The following is a 25,730-nucleotide window of genomic DNA, read 5'->3' as shown; positions in this document are numbered from 1 at the left end:
AGATATATCGGCAGATCATGAGACCATTTATTATATTCAATTATTCAGGAGCATAGACTATATGTATATAATGTTAACAATGCAATTGTATTTTAATTAATAATTAATAAAAGTACAGTTATTTTAGATATTCATTTAAAAATAAGGTCGTAATGATAAATTTAATTTGATGTAACTAGTACGAAACAAAACAGTTTGTATCATGTTGAAGTTTAATTAATAATATAGATAAACATATATGTTCTATATACGTTTGATTATCTTTTTATCACTTTCTCATGGATCTTTTTAGAAATTTTTTTCTGAGTTAATCAGTCTTTTGTGAGACGGTATCTCAAATATGTATATATGAAATGAGTCAACGCGATTTATATTTATCATAAAAAATAATAATTTTCATGAGTTACGTCGGATTGGAGAACCGGCTCACGAATTTCTTTTATGTTGTTTAAAGACATTTACCAAAAATTCAATCGTCAATCTAAAAACTAAATATTAATAATAAAAAATATACAAATATATAAATACCAATTTGATATTAGTTTTTTTTTATATATATATAAAAAACAAGTTAATAATCGAGCCTAAAGATAAAATCGACTGTTTCCGATGTTCCGGAAGATTTATTTGTCATCACTAAAAGCTGAATCCATAAAGCGTCAAGATTGGACAAAACGTCATCGTTTAGTATTTCATCGTCTACCTGGAAAATTTTCCGTTATTCGTTTCGGTTTTAAAGCCCTTTCCCTATTTCCGATTCTGTGTGTCAGATTTTATATATATCTTGATTACTTTGCCATTTGATTAATTTTCCAGAATAATTTTCTGGTGATTGGATCAATTTTAGTGTAGATGTTCGTTCATATACAGTTGTAGAATGCTATTGGACTTAAGTTCCTTATCTTGAATTTGAAACCCTAGTTGCTCGCTATGGGCTCCATTTTTTAAATTTGATCTCGAATAGAAATCTGATTTTCAAGTTGGAGATTGATTTTTGTAATTCGATCTGTATATATGTAAATGGCGGATCAAGAAGAGGAGGATCTGAAGATGGCATTGAGACTGAGCATGCAACAGAATGAGTCACCGGAGCCAAAGAGGAGCAAGCCGATGGAGAATACACCTGTTGGTGGCGAGGCGGCTCCTGCGGAGAAATCACCAGAGGTAAAGAATCGGAGGTTGCAGCGGGAATTGATGGCTGCTGCTGCGGAGAAGCGGATGGGAGCAGCTAAGAATGCTGCGGAGAAGCAGATGGTGGCAACTAAGAATGCTGTGAAGAATGTGGAGAAGGTGACGGATGCGGAAATTATGGGTTTAGAAGTGCAGAAAAAAGGAAAGGGTGTGAACTTGGAGAATGCTGAGGTAAAAAGAGGAAGTCTTGGGGTTCCATTATCAGGAGATCAGGCTAATAAGCTCTTCTCGATGATTTTTGGGAACAGCGTTAGTAAAGATGTGCTTGCGCAGTGGAGCAATCAGGGTATTAGGTAAAACCGTTTGAATAAAAGATTTAAACTTTATGTTATCAGATATCGTAGAAACCGTATATTGACTTTGAATGAGGTTTTAGAGGTTGATGGAAAGCATTTATAATGCTATTATTCCCTTGCTCGTTTGAATTATTGGAAACATCACCATGGAAATATGAGGAAGTTGTCTCTCAGTGCCCTTTATCGTGTATCTTGGTCACTCAGTTGTCTCTCAGTGACATTTATTGTGTATCTTGGTCGCTCAGTTGATTATGATGGGTATTATATGTTTTTTTTGGTTTATCAACAATTGGTGTCGTAGTTTATTGTTAGCATTTTGTATCTCACAACAGTATTTAAGATGGTAATGCTGGAATCCTTCTACGATTTGTCTTGAATTTGAAGGGGTAAGAGCATTTAGCCTGTGAGTCATAAATAAAAACGTAGTTGGAAGCTTTTTGATTTTTTTCGATGAATGATGACATAAAAAATTAGCTTTGATGACATCCTTTTTTTAATCTTCCACTAGTGTTTTTGGTTTTTGCTATGTTACACTGTAGTTAATATGTTCAAAATAGAACTTTTGTGGGAAGTTCTTCTCGTAAAATTTTTTATTCTTGATTCAAATTCATCGAGCCAAGGATTTTTAAGCCTCATTAGCCATTATGAACTCAAGCTTGGATGATATTAACTTGCGAAAATGCTCTAAAAAATATTTGTAAATACAATTTGTATTCATGAGCCAACTTGTGAGCTGAGCTCTAAAGACCTCTAGCTCGAGCTCGACGAGTTCAAGGTCACTTTTTTGTAGTCAATTTGAAGCTTGTTTTTAAACCCCTAGTCTGAAAGATGGTATGGTAGTTTTATTATTTTGATCTGGAAAATTTTGTGAAAAGTTATTTTCTTAAATTAATGTGGGAGACATGGTATAAATCAAAATTTTATGTACCGGCAATCTAATAAAACCATTTATTGACCAGTGTGAAATTTGTACTTTCTTAGATATCTTTCCTGTGATGATAGATTAAAATCATATAGAGGTGTGTTTACAGCTGAAGAATTGGAATTTTGAACACCTTATCCAACAATTCACATCTTTCACTTGGAAATAAAATAATGTTGCAAAATTCCTGATTTTCCTCAAGGCCATTCAGATTTTTTATTGATGTTCAGTCTTGAATCAACATTATCTTTGGAGCCATACATGATACACCATACTTAAAGCTCAAAGAAATTTTCAGAATCTAATCTAAATATATAAATATCAGGAACTTGAAAATGTAAACATTAGTACTGCACATATAGCATATCTTTGATGTCCATGTTAGCATCATTGTCTTTTGGTATCAAATATTTTGCTAATTCAATTTCATGTGCATACCTACATTGCAACGTGTTTTTGATGAATTTTACTTATTTTTAAAGCAGAGAGTTCTCCTTGTGGAATTGACCTTAGTAATTTGATTGCTCATTGGCAAAAAAAATGAGCTTGTTCATATAATGTTTCTTATACTTTGGAGCAAAAACTTCCTCTGCAGGTTTAGTCCTGATCCAGAAACATCTATGGGGTTAGTGCAGCATGAGGGTGGGCCATGTGGCGTGTTAGCAGCTATACAAGTAACAATGCTATTTCTAATTTGAATTTTGATATTGCTAGTAGGACTTGAACCTAGAAGGTTCTTTATGTAATTAAGTTTTAGAAGTTTTGTCAGCAAGTCTGTCCTGCCTTGTTCTTTCTTGATTTATTTGTAGATAAAAAATACAGAAAGAGAAAAAAAAACTCTAGTATCTAAACTCTGGGGGATTTATTGTAGCTCGATGTTATATTTATTTACTTTGCTAGCTCCTTTTTTTTATTTAATTATGTTAGGACTAAGGAAAGATAGCAGATTTTTATTTTATGTTAACATCTATGTATTTCAGATGCCTATATGGCATTTTAGGATCATCGACTTTACTTAGTAGTTATTCTTTTGGGTAAAACTCTCATAATTCTCTTTTCATTGGCGAGCTTTTAACCAAATTTTATTATTCATAGCTCCTCTTGATGTTAACCCTTACGGTATTTCCTGATTGAATTTGTATACGCATAGATAATTACCAGTCTTGGAAAAGCAGGAACAGAAGTGTGAGGCGGTTGTTCTACCTTAAAAAAATTCCTTTTATCTTGTGGTTAGCTTGAGTTTAACTTTTTGCTGGTTGAGGCTAATATTTAGAATTTACGTTGTGCTAAACATATAGCATGGCAAAGTAACTTAAATTTTCCTTTTGAGAAAAATGAAGTAACTTTCTACTTTAACTATGTTTTGTTAATTCTCAACACCTTACATTGGTCAGGCTTGATAACTTGACCGGCTAAAAGCCTAAAATATGTTATCGTTTTTCTTAATGAGACTATTCATCTTATGAGCTTCTTAGAGTGAAATTAGTAGCTCCTTTCATATATCTTGCCAGCTTTAAGTAAATCGGTCAGTTTGGTCCATCTAACTTGATGTGGAAACGTAGTTTGCTCTCTTTTTCTGTACCGATGTCCTGCACCACCATTTCGTATGTCCTCAAGCTGTAACTTAAAAAATTATATAGCACCTTTAGTTTAGGTTGTTCGCATAACCTTCTTTTTTTGAGTCTTTATAATGCCATCTCTTTTGGAATAATGGACTCGTGGAAGGAATTAAGTCTCAGCCTACTAGTCGGTTAAACACATGTGAAAACCTGAAAATGTCATTTAGTATTTACGACGAGTTTTCCAAGAAATTCACAGTTTAATAAAATTTTCTTTTTCCTCTATTTTTCATTTTACCAAATGGATTCACAAGGAAAAGATATTATTATCCGGAATAACATAAACATGATTTTCTTGTTCTTTACCCATAGTCATGATCTCAGTTTTAGCATGAAGTACTCTTGAAATTAAAATGTTGATTCCATTTTCTTATGTAATTTATTACAAGATGTTTCACTAAACATTATGGTGTTCTCTTGCTTGGGTTCTCGCGGTTCATAATGGGTGCTAGTTCTTTTTTTACATAATTTCTTTTCTCTTTTAAGCTGTTAGTAAAAAAATTGAGTTATGTGTGAGCTAAATTCCTTAGAAGTGAGTAGCAATGCTACTAGTAGTTTAAGGATTGAATATCAATGGAACTTCATTACATGGGTTGTTTATATGGAGCAAATGCTTTAGAAAAATTGACTAACTAACTCTATATGGTGTCAAAAGTTAAGGTTATAGGATAGTTTTCCTTTTCTGTGTGTTTATGTGTGTCTAGGCCTCGGGAGTGGTGCTATCTTGCAGTAAATTGGTCATGAACAAAGAGAAAATGTCCATCTTTGACAAAGTGCAGTGTGTATGGGTGGAAATTGGGAAATCAGATCAAATATAATCCAAGTGTAAAGACAGCAAAATCATTAGAGAGATGGATGACTGAATCACCAACATTGGTTTCCACTATCAACTCTTTATTAGTCTTTATCATTAATTGACTCACTAGTTACTGGTTTGGGTTTTAGAGTGCTTCCAATTCTTCTGAGTTTGGGATAGAAAAGTAGTGAAATTCAACTTCGGATTGTTATTGTTGTTGTATATCAATGGTCATTACATTTGCGCCACATCTGGAAGAAAAATTCCAGTTTTTACCTGATTCAGTGCATGTCTGCATCTCACAGTGTGATGCTCTCCTCACAATATAATCTATTTTCTCTGCAGGCTTTTGTACTCAAATATCTTCTATTTTCTCTCGAGGAATCAGGTAATTTTCCGAACATGCATGCGGATATGTCTGTGAGAAGAGTTACACATAATGACTCTGTTGCCACAGATATTTCCCATCATCTCACAGAGGAAAACAGATCGAGGTAATGAAATCCTCTAAATTATTTCTTAACGGTGTTGCTTGGTGCTGCTTTATTCTCAATTGCTGAAACTATTAGATAGGAGGAAAGAAAAGATAAAGAGTTCATGAATTCATATGTCTATGCGTAAAATAACCAAATAAACCGCTGGCTTCGAGAAGGTTACAAGTAGAGAATTAAGTATAGTTTTTTTCCCTGAAAATTAGATTATTATACTGTGTTTTTGGTGCATGAAAAATTCAATCTTTACATATGATACTAACCGCTAGTTGTAAAATTAAATCACCATACTCTGAAATTTTATGTAACTAATGTTTTCTTGATTGAGAAGAAGTGGGACATCTATTATTTTTATTTGGTCTTTTATTTTTTTTGTAGAAACCAATGCTAATTAAATTTTGGATTTTGATTCCTTTAACTGTTTATAAATCATTGTTGTTACTTGTTAGTAAAATAAGTTTTTCTATATTTGGACAGAGCTCTGGTGAGAAGTATGAGTGAGATACTCTTTCTGTGTGGAAGTAATGAAAGAGTGGTGGTAGCATCTCTGGATGTTCTTGATGGTGATTCTATTGATTCCATCGATGTGTCTAAGGATGAGGTAAGTCCTGACTTAATTAATTTTTGTCGCACTTTTTTATGCCATTTTATGGCATTAAAACCTTGTTACTGCTCCTTTATGTGAAATTTTTTATTGATCATGAAGTTGCCATTTAAGTTAATAAAGTGGTGCACTTGGTGAGAATGTTGTAGGGTATTTACCATTGAACGTGGTTTCTTTCTCTCAATTTATTTGTAACTTGCTGCACAGGTATTGGCAAAAGCACTTGAAGGTCTTTCTTTTGAATCTGGTTCTGATTTGCAGAAAGTTTTGAGAATATACAACTGCACTTCTCAGTTGAGTGCATTTCAAAAACTTGAAGCAATGCTTCCTATTTTTCGAAGTCGTATGGGAGCATTGCTCTTTTTAATAGCTGCCTTGCTCTCCAGAGGACTGGTATGCTATTCTTTCTCATTTTAAATCATGCTTTTTCACAAAATCTGACAGAGGAATAGTGGTATCTCATTGACAAGTGATATATATTTCACATCAAAGATAAATAATGTGCTGAAACTGTTCTTAACTGACGAACAATAATTGGATGCTAGCTGAAACCACAACTTAAGTAACTATTATTTTGCCCCTTTCTTTCTTTTTGAGGACATTGCCCCTTTCTTTTCAATAGCTTTTCAAGTTAGAGGTAACTTTGCTAAATATTAACAACATATTGGAATATTTTGATTTGGAATCCTTCCATGCAATTGTATTTTTTAATTTTGATATTTCTCAGAAAGTGGGACACCACATTACTCGGTAACAACTATTAATAATAGTACATATGCTTCTCAACATGAAGAAGACAGGTTTAGTTTACCAAGACACTGTGTACTTTTGTCTTTATGTTGAACTCTATTTGGCGGCTCAAAATCATCTCCATCCATTGGTCGTGGAAGAAATGAAGGCTTCTGATATCTTGTATACTAATCTGAACTAGGTTTCAAAACTAACACTTCATGTGCCTTAATATTCCTATCCAAATCACTGCATGTATGTGTTGTTTGCCTTCTAATTTGTTGATGGAGCAAGTTAATGTGTTCAGTACCTGTTTTTTCATCAGGACAATGTTCAAGAAGACAGGGATGACCCCAGTCAACCGTTAGTCACTGCCCCATTTGGGCATGCATCTCAGGTGACCACAAATTGATAATTTCATTTCTGTTGGATAATCGTGATGGTTTGGCATGGTTACTGGAATAGTTCGCATCTAACATGTTCTTTCTCAAATAGGAAATCGTCAACCTTTTACTTTCTGGAAGTGCCGCTGCTAATGTGTTTGATGGGAAGATGGACTTAGGCGGTGGCATGTTTGTGAAAGGTATCTCAACAACTGTGGAAGTCGGGTTCCTCACCCTGCTAGAGTCCCTTAATTTTTGCAAGGTTGGCCAGTATCTGAAATGCCCCAAGTGGCCGATATGGGTCGTTGGAAGTGAATCTCACTACACAGTCTTGTTTGCTCTTGACACGAAAGTCCAGGACGAGAATGAATTCGAGCATAGAGAAACACAGATCCGGAGGGCTTTTGATGCCCAAGATCAAAGTGGAGGTGGTGGATTCATTAGTGTTGAAGGCTTTCATCGTGTCATTGAAGAAACCAGCATTAACCTCCCACCTGATAAGGTTGAGCATCTCTGTAGCACTGGTTTTATCGTATGGAGTGAATTCTGGCAGGCACTTCTAGACTTAGACAAGAGTTTAGGAGGGGTCAAGGATTCAACTGGTTTGATGGGTAAGAAAGTCTTTGATCTCTACCATTTTAATGGGATTGCAAAATCAATTGGTAATGGTTCCCTAGCATCACTCGGAAGTGAGAATCCTATTCAAAGACCAAGACTAACGAAATTGAGCGTCTCAGTTCCTCCAAGGTGGACACCAGAGGAATTCTTGGCGGATGTGCCAGTGTCCTCTGAATCAGTGAAAAATGAACCAGGTGGGGTCGACATCTCAATTGAAGTATCCAAGCCTCAACATGCTCCCTTGGTGGATTGCATCAGAACACGTTGGAGACGTGCTGTTTGCAACTGGGACGGGGATGCGCCTAGTATTGTCTGAGCTGTGTCCATTAGTTTTTATATTATGATCTCATGAATCATTGTTTATTGGTCCACTGGCGGCTTTACATGTGAGATGCAAACTAGATTGTTTGTTCTGTGGTTTGTAGCATTTAGGATTTGAGAAAACAGATTATGTTGAATTTATTATTTAAACTTCCAAAATGAGTGTAACATACAGACTTTTGGCTATAGATGGCCATTAATTAGGAAGTTCTTTCAAGACTGGTGAGGACGTTGATACATATTTTAAAGGTCAGGACTTACAGTTTCCTACCTCTGCTTTTGATTAAACTGTTTTTTTTTTCCTATTCAATTTTTGTTTACTTCTGGAAAAGTTCACTTAAATGTTCAGTAGTTGCAGGGCAATTTGGTTATCTTATCTAAATACATGTGTACTTAATTTCTTATTCCAGAAAGCCCCTATCTTAATCATTACGTGTTTGTATAGTTTTTTTATTTCAAAATTTTTTTTATCTAATAATTTTTAAAATTGACGAATAAAATGGTAGTTATAATATTGTTGAGGTTAAAAATGTAACTGCTTAAAATTGTCAAAATGATATTTGTCATTTTGTGAAAAGAAACACCATGTGTATAGTATTAAAAAAAATGGAGATTGTGTAGCTGGATCTTATATTAGATAAAAGATTATTCACATGTAGAACTCCGTATTTTTATATATCAAACTTACCCGTTTTGATCGAGTACTCGATGTCCAAAAATTATTTTCTGAATTTGTAAAAACTTTAATGAATTACAGTCTTATTATCAAATTATCCACAAATAATATATTTTAATACGCAACTTGAAAAAATGTTTTTATAAATAAACTTTTAATAATAACCCCGAACTCGAGTTCGAATACAACTACTTAATCGAGCTCGAGTATTAGAATGAGTAAAGATAAGATAGTTTTGTCCTAGCAACCAGAGGGTGGTCTAAAACGAGTTCAAATTTTTTATAAACCTTGGCTTATAAGAGGTTTTTGGCCTCGTTTTTCTTTTGTTCAAGGGAGATTAAGAACAACTCCATACACGTTGGTAAATGTTGACCAGCCCTCTGATAAATGATAAATTTACTTTCTAGTGATAGAATATTAATAAAGACCTATTTTTTTTTATTTAAAAAAAATTTACCATAGAAACTACTTGAACCACAAAAACTAAGTTGGATTTGGAATGATAGATTTTATATTGATAAAAGAATTTTATTTGGTAAAAGATTTGAATTTTTTTAATATATTTAAAAAATTCACTACAATTACAATTAAACTTACATAATGTAGATTTAAAATCCATTTGATTTATGTTCATCAAAACAAATCAAGAAATTTAAAATCAATATTCTCAAATTCTTCGATCCAAGCACGACACCAACAAAAAAACAAACTAAGATTTCACTTAGATGGAAGAATTTAATTGAGAGATTTAAAATAAATTTGAAATTACATCAATCTTGTGAATATTTTAAATTTATATTAACAACCATTGCATTTACACATAAATTATAAAATTGTGGATTTGATATGTACCCAATATATATATTCACATATGAACAATCAAATGGATTTGATTGTTATAAGTATATCGGAATGCACCCAAAATATTATAAGTATATCGGAAGAGTTGGGCATTTCATCGAATGATTTCGGAATTTAGTTGCAGCGAACAATAGTGTCATACAAAACAAAAAAACATAAAGAGTTATCCCAGAAGAAAAATAGAAAATAATCTAGAAGGCCTAGAAAACATATTATTTGTGAAGAACGCAGCAACAGTTCTCACTCCCTATATCCGCCGCAAGACACGGGGGCTGAACTTTCTCGTCGCTGTACCAAAGCGATCGACCTTGAATTAATTCATCCAAAAAGTAATCCAGCTTCTCAAGAGTGACATTGGGCATCACAATAGCATGGGCCATATTTCCCTCGCAGGCAAGTTGCCAGCGACGGACAAACTCCTCGTCTCGAGGTCGTTCGAACACGACAGTGCTGCTCAGTTCATTGAGCATTGCACTAATGCCAGCTCCAATGAGACGGTCTTTCAAATAATGAGCGTTTCTCAGGCATTTTTGTACTTCTTTTTGGAACCCTTTGTAGCCTTTTCTGTTCAGGGTGTACCAGAGAAAGATTGGCGCATGGCCGTTTCGGCTGCCCATGATTGTTGCATCTCTTGAGGCGAGATACTCTACATTCCTTGAAAGGGCGTTTATGTGCCGAAGCCTTGTGAGCTGCACACCACAAGGCATGGGGCATCCCACAAACTTGTGGCCAGATACACTGACACTGCCAATGGGCTTCTTGAATGTAACCTTGGGTGCCTGCAACAGGACCCGAAGAACTGAGACAAAGAAGAGTGGTAAACCATATTCCTAAACAAACTTGAATGAAATGAACAAAAAAACGTAAAATGCTGGAGCACCCTAAAAAATTGCACCCCCATGGTACTCAGATATGACAAGAAGTCGGCTCTTAGGTTATCTCCACTCTTCTTTTACTAGCATTCGAAATTTTCACAGTCGGTGATGTGCACTTTTCAGCTCCAACTCCTAGAGTTTCTTAAATTAAACACTATGTTTTAATTCTCCAATAACTATATTACAGGGCTAAATTCAATAGCAAAAATCGATCCCAAGACACTCCTCAGAGTAGATATTTGATCCTACAGCTGCATGCTTTTGGAGGATCAATGTAGGAAATGATGGGTAACATAAATAATCAAAGCCGTTGTATTGTAATGCACAGATAACAATGAAGCTCAGCAAGCACAGTTAGAAAACCTTTTTGACAAATGGCATCATGAGCCCAAAAAGAGCGCCATCACAATGGATATAGAATCTATCATGTGAAAAACCACACTCTTCAAGCGTCTGTATAACCAGATCAAGGTCGTCAACAGCCCCCTTAACAGTAGTTCCTGCAATGCAGATATTGTTACCAACATAGGGATATAACTCAACAACGTATAGCCATATTTGCAGTTTAAGGAGACTCAATCTCACTCCACAGAGTGGACAAACAGTAGCGAGTATCAGACTTGGAGGCAGAAAAGAGAGAGAAGAAATTACCTATGTTGACATTAATGATTGCTGGTTTGTCCTTGTTTGGAAGTAGCTTAGTTTTAAAATCATTACAGTCTATCTCCCCGGTTAACAGAGTCCCGACTTTCACAGATTCCATTCTGTACATTCTTGCGGCTTTGAACACAGAGTAGTGGGACTCTTTTGATGCATACAGAATTCCATCAGGAAACACTTCCCTCCTGTACAATGGAATAAAGAATCATTTACTTATTATGAAGTATGAACCTTAAAGGTTTCCAAGCAAACACCACTTGGACACAATTGGGAAAGACCACCACGTTGAAGTTATTGCCAACATAGAAAGTCACGCTAATTTACACTTAAACAACCACTGTTGATAATTTTTTGTTCAAAAGTCAAAATGAGACCAGATTCTTGAGAATAGTGGTTTAGATTTATAATCTGAATCAAACAAACTTCTATTTTAACAATTTTTTTTGTAAATTACAAGAAAATTTAATATTTACAATTAAGATTGAATTAAAAGAAATGAAAAATTATTTACCACGGATGTGTAACTAAAAGCAGGGAAAAACAAAACATTTTTCATAAGCGTATATTAGTTTAGCTTTTTGAGCAAATTTTTTTTCTCAAAAACTTTTTCAGAATAGTAGATGAAACTACTAATTAACACATACATTAGCATGTTGATTTAATAATATAGTCGCTCACAGTGAGAACTATGGCAAAACTAGTTTCTTGATGTCTTGAACCATGTGAATAACCAGAATGATAATGGAACCAAATCCATAGAGAAACCTCTGTGTGTGTAGTTAGAACCTCATAGACACAGACCAAAAGATACCTACCCTAGAAGGATGCCATGAAGATTGCCCTCAGTTCCACAATTTGTGATATATCCCCAATAATCATCCTTTTCAATCTCCCATAGACGGGCAAACCAATCCAAAACACCAATTTCGAACTGTCTTGAGTGCACACCATAGTTGCTTTCAATGAATGGATCTCCGAGGTTGTTAATAGAGAAGTGTTGCAACTGACTAAGTGCACCATAATCGAAGTCCAAATTATAAGGATACCCTGTGCGAAACAGGAAAAAAAATTAGGAAGCGATGAGAACCATGGATTATGATAATGTCTAGCATATTACCAGCAGCTAAGACAAATTAAGCAGCAGTAAAAAACATAAAACAAAAAAATGTAAAAACTGTTCCATAACTCCAAGAAAAACCAAGAACCAACGTGCAATAAATCTCTCTGGTGTTTCGGTACAGTCGTCCCAAATTAGACAACAGTCCATGCTAAATTCATTCGGTTTAATATAACGTCAAAACTTTCTGTCAACAACTAGTTGCAGTGGTAATTGCTTCGACTTCTGCAGTTTCACTCAAAATCTCTCCGTAGATAACTTATGTAAAGATCTGCATGATAGTTGCGAAAATTTCCAAAGATATGCAGGCTTCTCAAATACCTAAATGGTGCTTGGTCCTTTCGACGAGCGTTCTGCGGTATCTGGCCAATATGCTGGCCATATAGGCCTCCTTATCCCCCGTCGATTCATCGTCAGCGTCTGGCTCCGTCACCTCCAAGCTCGTGGTGTGCACGTTCTTCCCCAAAACTATCTCTCTCTTCTCCCAATCATCTTCGGTACTCGAATCCACCACCGGCGGCACTTGCTCTGCCACCACCGCCGACGGATCAAACGATTCCACGCCCGACAACTCCGTCAAGAGATCCGCAGATTTTTCGTGCCTCAAAGCCCCGTTAGACGCCATTGGTGCTTCAATCTCTACGCCAGTCCCAACCATGCTGCTCTAGATCAGTAAAAAATGGTGGAATACATCAAATCCAGCAATTTTTCCCCTAAAAAAACAAGAATAAATACACAAATGGCTATAAAAATGTATTACCTGGAAAACACAATTGTGGATAATTAATTACCGGAGAAACTGAAGAATCGGGCGAAATTGTAGCTGGTGAATAGGACGAAATGTATAATTTTAATTTATATACCTCAATCCAAAATTCTAATGAATGAAATTAATTTTGGAATAATTGTCCCAAAAAATCCAAAAATTAATTTGCTCAAAAAATATTATTATTTTTACTATTATTGTTGTTAATATAACAAAATTAATAATTATTAATTCTCTATTAATTATTTTAAAATTACATTATCGCATAAGTATATTATTATTATTATTATTTTATTTGATAATCATTCAATAAAATATTATATTGAAATTTATTTTTTAAATATGACATAAACATTAATGAAACACAATTATTTTTTCATGTAATCAAATCTATGTTGGTTGAGTCAAAAAATACTCTTTAAATGAAGGTAAAAAATTGTGTGAGACGGTCTCACAGGTCGTATTTTGTGAGACGGGTCTCTTATTTGGGTCATCCATGAAAAAATATTACTTTTTATTGTTAATATCGATAGGATTGACCCGTCTCACAGATAAAAATTTACCGTCTCACAAGAAACCTACTCTTAAATGAATGAAATATCATCATCTCAGCAGTATTGATTCATAGAAATTTTTCCACATTCAGCTCGAATTATACGATATTTAGAATTAAAATCAATCGAATATCTCGATTTATTATCTCATTAATTATTATTGTCACATTCCACGAGTCAATAAATCACACATCATCGAGTATATGACAAACTTAAATTATTTGCATAAATGTGGATGACTATGTGTCATTATAATAAAATTAAAACATGTTTTTCTTGACAACGATTAGAGTAAGGATGACTCAGTTCGACAAGCTACATAATATAATGATATAAAACTTCGTGTTGTATAATTAATCATCGACCCAATTTTATGGGATTACTTGTCGGATTATAAATCATACCAGCCAATTTCCAGTATTTTGTTTTTTTATTATATTTTGCAAAAATATAATAAACAGGAGAAAAATAGAAGATAAGTTTAAAAACATACTACGTAAGGCCCACTATTATAATCGAACCCACCCCACCACGTGGTGTTGTTCTTTCCCAAACAGAATCAAGTGGGCCTAGAGAATCCCCGTGCTGACACAAGTTTCTGTTTCGGCTGGACCAGCCCATTATTCGATCTACGACGCATAGATATGGGCCAAGTTGTCTCAAGTGGGCTTTTCTAGCCCAAAATGGTGGATGGTGACGTTGTATACATCGGAAGCCCTCACGTATTTGCATTATTCACTTGCCCTTTCGTTTCAATCAAATCTTTCCTGTAACAGTAATTAGAAAATATGTGGTTCCAAACAACAAAAACCATACGTTTATTCTTAAAATTTTATAAACTATATTTTTTAAAAAAAAATGGTCTTTTATTGAGCTACCATATGATGTGAAAGAAAATAAATTATTAAATATCCTTATTTTATTCAATATTTTGTTCAAATTATCTATGGACTTTATATCAAGTATGATTAATACCTAATTCAACAAGACAAAAACTTGTAAGACGGTCTCACAGGTTGTATTTTGTTAGACGGATATCTTATTTTGGCCATCCATGAAAAAATATTATTTTTATACTAATAATATTACTTTCTATTGTGAATATCGGTAGGATTGACTCGTCTCACGTATAAAGATTCGTGAGACCGTCTTACAAGAGACCTACTCATTCAACAAACCAAACAGTGCATGGAAAAAAATGGTACGAGGATGAGATCAACGGCTATGTTTTCGTAATTTCGTAGGATCATTACTTTTTTTCCCTTTAGCTGTGGATAGTTCATGACTTGTTTCATATAATTATATCAAGTAACTCATAAATAAATTAAAAATTAACACGCGACTTATATCTAACTTTATCAGATACATAATTATTTTTGCAAAAATTAATTTCAAATTTGGTTCAATTCTATTTCAATACATCTTAATTCAATTTTGGTTTTGAATTTTGAATTTTGTTACACTCCTGATTCGATATCATATATGATAATTGGTTCGATTTCATCATCACAAATCTAAAACCAATTTAATATTTTTTCGAATTAGATTTAATAAAATATTTAGTTACGATCGAGTCTCGAATCGAATTTGAAATTTAATATCAAAATTTAAACTTTAATATCATATATTGGGTCACACAACCTTTATTGAGGTTATCTACCAAAGACGACCCAACTGTTTGTAATTATTACATGTCCCCGGAACCCCTATCCATTTCCACCAGTCAACTTTTTCCTTATCCTCTCTCACACACAGTCGCAGGAAAACATACATGGCGTGTAACTAAAGTACACGGTCGTGCGGGGGTATGCTGCAAGACAAAAGACTGACAATTTCAAGCAAAAAATTTCCTGCCTGTACGGTTTTTGTGCTCGAGAAGCTGTGATTGGGCACAGTAATGGCTGACCAATTAACCCCTCGGTCGTCGCATAGTGGAAAAACCCATTGAGAAGAGTTACAGTTGCAGTGAAAGTCAACTGACTCGATCCATATACGTTTTATTTTCAAATTTTGTAATATAACTTATTCATTGAGAAAATATACGCATTTATTTATAATAGTCTGTATGGATTTCGTGGAGGAGGTGGGGGAGAGTTCATCCCCGCCGCGGACCTACGGCATCGTCGGTGGGAGTTGCGGAGGAGGACACGATGTGATCAGGAATGATGTTTTTACCCGTTTGATAGAGAATGGAAATGAGGAGGTGGTTGGAAATCCTCATTTTCGTGAACAGTTGGAAGCTCATTTCAACCGCCTTCCTCAAAGGTGCGATTTTTTTAATTTTTTTGTGCGCGAAGTGTGAAATAGGAATTCTGTGTGTGTATGCGTTGAATCGTTTGAGTTTGTATGTTTTTTGTTTTGCTTTAGATTTGGAGTGCGCTTTTGCCATTGAATTGCTTGTGATTGTTTTCCTGAATTGCTTGTGTTTGAAAACGTATCGCTCTTTGTGTACGATGCTGGAATATAGTTAGCATGCATGTTATTTGTTTCGAGTCACATTCATTGGGCTTGAGATTCAATGATTCACATTTATTAGAATTTGATCTTTTAAACCAGAGGATAACCGGAATCTTTCCAGGAGATCTATGATTGCTTTTCGACTTATTTTAATTTTTACAATATTCTTGTTTTGAATTTTTGTCTATTTGAACTTAGTATGGACCTTCGGTGCTGCCATTTAATCCATCGTGGTGTGTTTTTCAGTTATATGTTGGATGTAAATATTGATAGAGTGGAAGATGTGTTGTTGCATCAAAAGCTTCTTTCTAGGGCTAAGGACCCTGCTAATCGACCCGTTTTCCATATTCGTTGTCTAGAGGTATGGATATATATTCATTGGCATTTTAGACCCTTTACTGACTAGCTCAATTCAAAATTTCCCATATTTTCTAGGAATTTACCATTACTCAAAACTCTTGAATTTTTTGATCCGTTTATCTACATTTTAGTAACTTTACAGGATCTGAAGATTGTGTGTGAAAGTAGACAAAAATACAAAAGGCATATTTTTGCTGCCAAAAATACAAAAGGCAGATTTTTTGCTGCCAAAAATTATATGGATTTGATTCTGTTATTAATGGCAGTGTCAAAAGAATAAACTCTGTTGTTAATTTTATAGTCGTTGAGCAATCTTGATACCATTTCGAAGTTCTTTCTCCTTTAGGTGATGCTACTAATGTGACTCACTAAACTTGTTTTTTCTTTATTAATCATCATAATAATTTTTCGCAAGCAAAGCATGAAAAGTATGAGAAATCTATCTTACAATCCCCATTTCAGTCGACTCCTGAGGTAAAAGGTTAATAAAGCAGGCTGAATTTAGCGATTGTACCACTCTTGCTAGTGCCGTGTACATTTGATCATTCAAAGACAACTAAATATTTTCTTGATGCCCCAAGTATTTGTAAAACCTTTCCTGGAACGGTTTAAATGATTCCCGTGTAGCAGAAAGATCTCGTTGGTCTCCCATGTACCTTCCATGTGAAATACTCGAATCAGAAGATGATTATTTTACTTTACCGCTGGCTATCGCTTTTATTGTATCGGCTGTTTGTTCGATATGAGAGCAGATGGTCGTTTCTGCACCTTTTTTTTTGCGTTTTATTTTTGCTGCTTAGTGTATTGCACTTATCTCATTTTTCTTTCTATATGTGACTCATGTTTACTCTCCTGCTCTATAAATTTTCATCCGCCACAGGATATTTGCACTAGAACCGATGGCATTGATGATGAACATGTTTCAAGTTTTCCTCCCGCCTCGAATCGACGTGGTACTGTTGATGACAAAGAAGCCAAATCATCAAGTCGTAGGTGCTTATGATTTTAAATGTTTAGTTGTCTAATTTATTTTTCACCACTCCAGATAACATTCTTATGCCTGCCGGGTGCTTGTTGCTGTCGTATTATGTTTTTATCTAGTTCTTACAATATTCTAGTCTGACTGTGACTTGAAACAGGAACTTTGTGGGTGGCTTGGAGGCTTGTTCTAAGCTAGAGGGTCTAAATTTAGATATCAAGAAGAATTCTAATGATAAAGACAAGGAAACTCCAGCAGAATATTCTCCCAGAAGGTAATTTTTGGGCCGCTTTATATGCTTTGTGTTATTATTTATCTTATTAAGGACAACAGTGTGTTATTTAATATTTGAGGGCTAAGAAAAATCCACCTATTCTTTGCTCCCGAGTATTCATTAAAATTTCCGGCCTGTTAGGTGTTAAGATAGTCAGCTACAAATGTCATGCCTGATAAATTCTCTGATCAAGTCCTCTTCAGTGGACTTAAGTTCGTTTTATGCTTCTCTCGCGCCATTTTAGTTCCTCAACCCAGCAATTTCTGACTATCATATGAAGGGATTTTGCATAACTTATAGCGTAACTTAGTAATTCTCTTTCCCATCTAGAAACTACTGTAGATACTCTGTTCTCTTTGTTGCACCATGTCTATAGATCATCCAAGCTTGAAGCTTCTCTCTCACTTGAATGCACGTGACCGGCTAACTCTTTCAATTTTTTCTTCATTAATGCTTCTTGTATAAAAATAAATTTATAAGCATGAATAGTGCAGGCAGGAAGCTTTGCACACACCAATTCATGAAGTAATATTTTGTACCATTGACAAACCTAAGCTTCTTAGTCAGGTAAATTACAAAGCGTATTTTCTGCATTTTTAATTAGATATTCTTTACCATGCGAATTTTTTTGTGAACTTCTGTGCCTGGGTCGTTGTTATGGAGTTAGGCTGATGATTTTGTATACGTTCTCATTCAGCACCAATCAGAATATGTTATGTAAGTCACGCCACGTTTCAAAATGATGGTGCCTCATTCTTCTCCGAGAAAAATGAGAAGCTTCAATATTACCTGTCGGATACGCTCAATTGCATAGTTTCTTAAGTATCTACTAGTCTTTTGGTTTTGATTCTTCCTTTCTTTTCTCTGTTTTCCTTTTTAAATTATTCTTCCTCTCCTCTTCCATCATTTGAGGTTTCATGTTAGTGGTATTTAGATTTGACAATTGAGCATTACTGAGTTTTGTATTATTGAAGTCTTTGACTCTTCTTTCTCTTATGCAGCTTTCTGCTTTGCTCTCAGACATAGGACTTAACATACGGGAAGCTCATGTATTTTCAACGATGGATGGCTACTCTTTAGATGTATTTGTTGTTGATGGATGGCTTGTTGAGGTAACTGTGGTGTAGTTTACCAAGTTCAGTATCATTCTCAATCTCAGTATCTAGTGGGGGTGGGGGGCAATTGGAGGTTTTTGTTTTTAAGTTAGAGTAGGTAGAACATGAAATTCCTGCATTTCCAAATTTGAGGCAACTTTCATCACATCCAATTGTAATTTGCTGACTTGTTTCTTATCATGTTGTCCACAAACTTTCAGCTAACCATTAATTCATCCACAGTATCTTAATTGCGAAAAATAACATCATTTTAGTTCACCAGTGGAACCATTTTATTTTGACATGCCTCTGACAAGGACTACATTTTCTTTTCATGTACATTGACTGAGACTCTCATTGGACTATTGGTGATTCCTGTATTTCAAGATGTTTGTGCAGTAGTGTGTGAAATTTTATCTGTAGAGCATTGAAATAATTTTTAAGTCTATGATCGAGGATGTTTGTTGACTTTTATACGTTGTGGCTAGGATACAGAGGGTTTATATGAAGCGATGACACAAGCAATTGCTAGAAGTGAGGTAATTGACATTGACATACTTCATATTGTTTTGTGTTTATCTTTCACCTTCTTAAATTCCTTCATTTTGTTTTCGTAATTCGAGAATTCGGCTAATTCGTTATTATGTATTTGTTGTACTTCGAAGGATACATTCTAATGTAAAGGAGTTTGTTTATCACACTTTATCCTGTTTGGTTAAATCTGAGTCATATCCGATAAAAAAAATCTCTTATTTGATTGAAAGAGCATTGTTCAAAGGCAAGTAAAGAGGCCATACTTCTTCATAGATAATCAAAGTAGAGAATTTACCATAGAACAATAAATCAGAATTGCAGTCCAGTTCGATCAAGCAAAACTATTCATTTATGTTTTGCTTGAGCCTTGAATGACTAGTGAAGGTTGAAACTATGTCATGTGTGTTTGATTCTCAGCAGATAAATAAAATATTAAATGAGCTTTAATGTAGCTCAATACCGGTGAAGTGCAAGTAGCTTGGTGTTGTTTCAGTCATCTCGAGGGCTTTTGAGTTGAATTAGATTCCATAAGGTTACTAAAGGTATCAAAGGTTTTGCATCTCAAACAACTTTATATCTTTGGTAAGGTCATTATTTGACATGATAGCTGAACCAGGCCTAGGGAAGGCTATTGGTTGAAATACTGTAATCCATTAATGAAAAAGAATTCCATGTGCTAAGCTTTTTGAAAATAATACCTCATGAATGTGGGGGACTGTGTTAGAGGCCATCATATTCAACATCTCACATCTTGAACTGCTTAAAATTTGTTTAGGGATCGTGGTCTGGTTCTTTGCAGTCACGGCCAATGTTACTGGAGAAAGCTAATGCCATGCAAGCAAAATATGAAGATTGGGAAATAGATTGGAGATTATTGAAGATAGGGGATAAAATTGCTGCTGGATCTTGTGGAGATTTGTTAGTTTATAGTTTGATGATTAGTTTGTTGGTTTACTCTGTCCTGTGTTACCATTGTTAACATTTTGAGTGTTTTTTACCAGGTATCGCGGAATATATTCTGGCCAGAATGTTGCTGTCAAGGTCCTTAGATCTGAGCATTTGAATAATTCTCTGGAAGTAGAGTTTAAACAGGAAATTGCTATTTTAAGGTAACTATCATTACAGCTTTCTAAAATAGATGGTCATACGTTTTTTCCCGATTCACCTCGTGTTTTTTTTTATTTGTCTCGAAATTTTTTAAATTTGGCATTCAAAAAAGTTTGATCTTGTCACCACCAATTCCAACTCGGTTCATTGAATTTTCTAATATTTCCTTTGTTCAATGCAGACAGGTACAACATGAAAATGTCGTACAGTTCATAGGCGCTTGCACAAAGCTGCCACATGTATGCATAGTAACAGGTATTGTGCTTACTATGAGAGTAATTGTCTTTCAACTTTTGTAATGTGCAATGCTTGGTGTGACTTGGCTACTTTTGATTTGCAACATATTATAAGTATCATGCATGCAACTTAGCTATAGGAGTATGGCTATTGTTGTTTTGAACTGTCAAACTAATTCTGTGTTTTTCCATTCTCAACCTAAAGTAAAATATTTATATAATAGGAGAAAACTTTAAATTATCTGAAAGTCCCATAGTTGTTTCTTCTTCAGTGTTTTGATTGTAACTATGTCTAAAGTTTACTAATTTATTCATGTCGCTACTGATTTTGTGTTTAGAGTACATGCCTGGTGGGAGCCTGTATGAATATTTGCATAAGAATCATCTTGTCTTGAAACTCCCACAACTGCTGAAGTTTGCAATTGACATCTGCAAAGGGATGGAGTACCTTCACCAAAAGAATGTCATACACAGGGACTTGAAGACAGCAAATTTGCTTATGGATACTCACAATGTAAGTTTCTTGCTTGAATTTCTAGCTGGATTACATACTTATTCTTAATATTGTATGATGCTACCTCTTGCCTCCATATTGTTGGCTATGGTGTCGGATTTCTTATTCACGAGATTCTTTATCAGTTGCTTGAGCTTGTTTTGCATCTTTTATAACTTATTGGTGCATACGTGTATTGATCAGTTCGATAATTTGTTTCAAGGTTGTTAAGGTAGCAGATTTTGGAATTGCACGGTTCCAGAACAATGGTGGGGTGATGACGGCAGAGACTGGAACATATAGATGGATGGCACCTGAGGTGATGTTTTTAGATTTTCTTATATTGTGACAAGTAAATTTTTCATAGAAAAAGAGGGATCCAAATTTCAGAGTCCAGCATTTAAATCTTTGTTCTGTTAGTTTGGAGTGACTTGGGTTGTAAAATGTATCAATAGCCAAAAATTCTTGATTCTGAATATCCCATCCCATGCGCTATCTAACTCGTGGTTTTCACTCATCGTCTAATTTACAGGTGATAAATCATCTACCTTATGACCAAAAGGCAGATGTGTTCAGTTTTGGTATTGTTCTATGGGAGATTATGACAGCCAAGGTGGTTCTGAAGTTCCTAATCTTTACAAGTATTAGTTAGTGCTTGCAACCAAGTAATGTCAGAACCATGTAGACATGATGATTTCTACGTTTTTTTACCTTTCAGGTTCCTTATGATACCATGACCCCTGTACAAGCTGCCCTGGGAGTGAGACAGGTTTGTCGTTTGTGCACTTTTTGTGACATGTTAAGTTTGTTAGTTTATAGATGAAAGATGGCCGAAATTCCAGAAATGGCTACAAGACATGTTGGTTTTGCCAATTTCTGAAGGCTTATTTCGCCCCTACCAAATCTGATATGCTATTGGGAGCGAGTGGGCCTTCTGGGATACAGTTAATCCCTATATTAGATTGCATCTTGCACTAAGAGAACCAAACCACCAGACACACACAGCAGTCGATGAATCATATACTTTATAAATTAGTTTCTGCATCAAGTAATTTCTACTGTTTATGGAGAAGATAAAGAGATTGAGCTGATTAATTTCCTGCAAGCACATGTGGAGTTGCATGTGTCCACTGTGAACAGACATGAGTGTCCAGATGATATAACTCGAAATTTAAAAGTCTAATTCAAAATAGAACAAAAATATCATTTGCCAGGTTAGAGTATTAGTATTACCAATGCAATGTCATTGTAATAATATCTAAAACTCGGTAATCTCTTAAGCATAATACGCACTAGTTTTTTTATTAGTGATTCAACATCCACACTTGCACTTAAAGAGATCCTTTATTTTATAGAACTCTTGTTTTAAAAATGCTCCTTCAGTTTTTCTCGCTTGTATGATGAGCTGATAAGTAACACGATTACATACTTATTGCGCTGACAATTGCTCTATGTTCCATGCTTTCTAATATTGATGTTTGATATAATGACGTTTTGAATTAACAAGGTATAGCCCTAGTGCTCAAAGAAAAGAACAGTATTTTGAAATAAAAACTGAGTAATAAACGTAACGTGATGCTTGATTGGATTGACCTGTACACATCTGCTTGTCTAAGTTTGAAGGGAACAAAGTTGGAATATCAATTATGCGCATGAATGTCTAGGCTGAGATGTTAACTACTTTTGTCCAAATTCTAGGGACTTCGACCTGAACTCCCCAAAGATGCTCATCCCAAGCTGTTAGACCTAATGCAGAGATGCTGGCAAGCTCTTGCTACTGATCGACCCTCGTTCAGCAGTATTCGAGTTGAACTTGAGCAACTCCTACAAGAAGTGGAGGTAGAGAAATTCACCTTTTTCTTGCAAACAACTTTCACCGTCGTTATTTATTGAAGCCACACATTAAAATACACATATTTCCAGGATACTCGAGATGTACCTAATGGCTGTTAAGAGTATAAATCACACAATCTCGGCATGCTTCTTTCTATAGTAAGTGGTGATGGGCACTGAGAGTCTTTCCAACTTATTTGGTCTTACTTGGCTCGACTCCTGATTGATATGGACCTATATAACTCAGTTATAGGAATCGTTTTGTTGGTGTATGTATTGGCACACTATTGACACGAGGTTGTATACTTTTTTTCGTTCGAGATAAAAACCATCCATTAAAACCCCTGTAAAAAGTCACGATATACAATAGTTGATAACCAAGATGGTGGTAACACACAATTAAACCACTCTAAACGGGACTCGAATTTGATGACCCCCCGAGCTAGATGATGTGCAACTTCGTTAGCTGAGGATCCATGCTTGTACATGGATAGGCTCATAGGCATAAAAACCATGAGTCTGATCGTAAAAACGATTAATGCGTCAAAATGGTAATTGGTTTGGTCGTAATATATTTTGTTTCATGTTTCCTCTTTTCAGAATAAAAGTGTCAATTGATAAATTTTAGATTTTTATAAAATTAAAGAAGATATTTGAGATTTTTATTTTTATTTAATGGATAGTATTCTTTTATTTGGGCTTCGGATTTCTTGTTCGAAGAGACCAAATATAATCAATATTCAATTTGTTATTGTTGAAAAAGTAATTTTTATCTGTTAACAAATATGCAAGTCTTGTGTATATGAACATCTAGAAATCTACGATATAAAAAGTTTTATAAACTGGAGCAAAAACTTGTGTGAGACGGTTTCACGGATTGTATTTTGTGAGACAGATATCTTATTTGAGTCATCTATGAAAAAGTATTACTTTTTATTGTGAATATCGGTAGGGTTAACCCTTCTCACAGATAAAGATTCGTGAAATCGTCTCACGAGAGATCTATTCATAAACTGGAGCCCGCAATAGGGAATACGGAGAATCTGAAAATTGCCTCGCTCAAAATATTTTGTTAAAAAAATACCTCATTATGCATGTATTTTTAGCTTGAGAAAAATCATAATTTTTTTAAAAAAATTGTTGGGAGGTTAAATTTACTTTTCTGCAAGGAGGATTTCGTAGCCTATGATAAAGAATATTGAAAATATTTTTGCTCTCTCAGTCATTAAAAAAAAACATGACATTTTCCCCCTCGATATAAAATAATACCTACTAATTGCTTTCACTTCAGTCAATCATACTTTACATTATTAACAATAATCAAAATATAATTAATATGAAAATATGCTGAAAATACTCCAAGAACAAAGGTTATTTAGGAAAATTTTCAAGTAGAAGTTATAAACCCGTGGCGGTGCCGCGGTGGCAGGGATTTGTATCTATAGACCGGAGGTGGTGGTGGAGATTGTAGTAATAGATTGGAGGTGGCGGAGTATATACTTCTTTGTATGCGTATTAAATAAATATCAAAATTATATATGTACTTTAAAATTTTATTCATACGTAGACTTTTATAGCAAATATTTGACATACAGACACTCAACGAGTATATTCGTGACTAGTGTTAGATTCCGATCAGTCACATATTAATTAAATTTATTAAGTATTTATCATTAAACTAAACGTTATAATATTTATAATAATTGTTATGTAATCTCATATGTTGGCCAAATATACGTACGTAGTATCTACAATATAAGGAATATATTCACGTTTTGTTAATCAGTTGAACAAGAAAAAGGAAAAATATATTACAAATTTGTAGTTGATGCCGAGAAGAAAAATGTGAGGGAAAATATAAATTTTGGTAAGTAACACGCTTGTTTTTCGTTTTTTTGTCATGTTATCATATAATTTACGGTCTCAGTCTATTGATTTACACTTAATTCAATTTTCTATCAAATTGCTCACGTGGAGCCGAAAAATGATGATATGTGTCACCGAAAATTGACAACGAAAATTGCTAACGTGTTTGATGTCACGTCAGCACTCCGGTGAAAATAAACTAAAATTGAAAAAAATTTGCAAGTTAATGAATTAATACCATGAATTGATCGATAAAATAATAAAAAAATAAAATAAAAATGTACAATTTGCAAGATAAAAAGATATAATTTTCCCAATGACATTCTCAGCTCGCGAATAATTTTTTTTTTTTTTTTTTTTTTTTTTACAAATATTATGTTCATGTTTTCTGCACAAGATAGAGTAACTTCAAGTTCAACTTGTAAAATTTATGTACATCTTTAACTTCGAACAATTTTTGAATAACGTAAACACAACTTAAATTAGCTTGATAGACTCAGATTTTTTTGAATCTCAATCAAGCATGCAATAGTTTTTTTTAATATTTTATTTATAATTTTTATTATTTGCAATCTTATTTGTTATTTGAATTCGATTCACACCAAGCATCTTGAATCAAATTTTAAACAGATCCACGAATTAATTTTTTAAAATTATAAATCTCAGCTATTATCTGTACCAATTATTTATCTAGAAAACCTATGCAGATTATTATCTTGTGATTAGTCTTCAGGATTCGAACATGCAAAGTGATAAATAATTATTGAAGATAATGACATAAAGTAGAGAGACAGTGAGATCATTTCTTGCCAGCCTAGCTAGCTAGTTATTCTATTATTTTTCAATGAAAATCTTGGAGGATTGGGATTTGGGCATCAATATCATCAAATTATAAATGTTCAAGAAAGTGATTTTTGTCCAAATTAACAAGCACGATGCATACCATCTGTCTCAAGCCAAATTTATTGCGAAATCGATTGAAGATATTTAATTTATGTAATATATAACATTTATATAT

The 25,730-nt window shown here is 34.3% G+C and overlaps 3 protein-coding genes across 5 annotated transcripts; 2 read left to right on the top strand and 1 right to left on the bottom strand.

Annotated features, from left to right (window-relative positions):
* The first annotated feature begins 627 nt into the window (after positions 1–627).
* Positions 628–8,209, top strand: LOC140961280 (uncharacterized). Of its 2 annotated transcripts, XM_073419702.1 has the most exons (8): positions 1,015–1,484; positions 3,005–3,083; positions 5,170–5,212; positions 5,282–5,318; positions 5,793–5,916; positions 6,127–6,312; positions 6,974–7,045; positions 7,144–8,209. In XM_073419702.1, the coding sequence occupies exons 1-8, from the start codon at positions 1,021–1,023 to the stop codon at positions 7,963–7,965; spliced, it is 1,827 nt and encodes a 608-aa protein (XP_073275803.1). In that variant the 5' UTR covers positions 1,015–1,020; the 3' UTR covers positions 7,966–8,209. The 2 variants fall into 2 exon arrangements, with proteins under 2 accessions (XP_073275801.1, XP_073275803.1); XM_073419700.1 differs by having other exon boundaries at positions 628–1,484; positions 5,170–5,318.
* A 1,390-nt stretch (positions 8,210–9,599) lies between these two features.
* Positions 9,600–13,021, bottom strand: LOC140961643 (serine decarboxylase-like). Of its 2 annotated transcripts, none has more exons than XM_073420294.1 (6): positions 12,920–13,021; positions 12,481–12,818; positions 11,858–12,089; positions 11,034–11,227; positions 10,746–10,882; positions 9,600–10,286 (listed from the first exon to the last, which is right to left on the bottom strand). In XM_073420294.1, the coding sequence occupies exons 2-6, from the start codon at positions 12,815–12,817 to the stop codon at positions 9,720–9,722; spliced, it is 1,467 nt and encodes a 488-aa protein (XP_073276395.1). In that variant the 5' UTR covers position 12,818; positions 12,920–13,021; the 3' UTR covers positions 9,600–9,719. The 2 variants fall into 2 exon arrangements, with proteins under 2 accessions (XP_073276395.1, XP_073276397.1); XM_073420296.1 differs by having other exon boundaries at positions 12,481–12,823; positions 12,920–13,020.
* Positions 13,022–15,180: 2,159 nt separating this feature from the next.
* Positions 15,181–23,342, top strand: LOC140961475 (serine/threonine-protein kinase STY17-like). Its single transcript, XM_073420022.1, has 16 exons — positions 15,181–15,744; positions 16,183–16,297; positions 17,177–17,289; positions 17,436–17,549; positions 18,044–18,116; positions 18,551–18,661; positions 19,132–19,182; positions 19,953–20,095; positions 20,179–20,286; positions 20,466–20,539; positions 20,859–21,034; positions 21,237–21,332; positions 21,546–21,626; positions 21,732–21,782; positions 22,712–22,852; positions 22,937–23,342. Exons 1-16 carry the CDS (start codon positions 15,545–15,547, stop codon positions 22,964–22,966), a joined length of 1,677 nt encoding a protein of 558 aa, XP_073276123.1. The 5' UTR covers positions 15,181–15,544; the 3' UTR covers positions 22,967–23,342.
* The last annotated feature ends 2,388 nt before the right edge of the window (positions 23,343–25,730 follow it).

Source organism: Primulina huaijiensis, chromosome 16 (genome assembly GCF_012295235.1).
Source record: "Primulina huaijiensis isolate GDHJ02 chromosome 16, ASM1229523v2, whole genome shotgun sequence".
NCBI lineage: Eukaryota > Viridiplantae > Streptophyta > Magnoliopsida > Lamiales > Gesneriaceae > Primulina > Primulina huaijiensis.
This window is presented reverse-complemented; position numbering and strand designations above follow the sequence as displayed.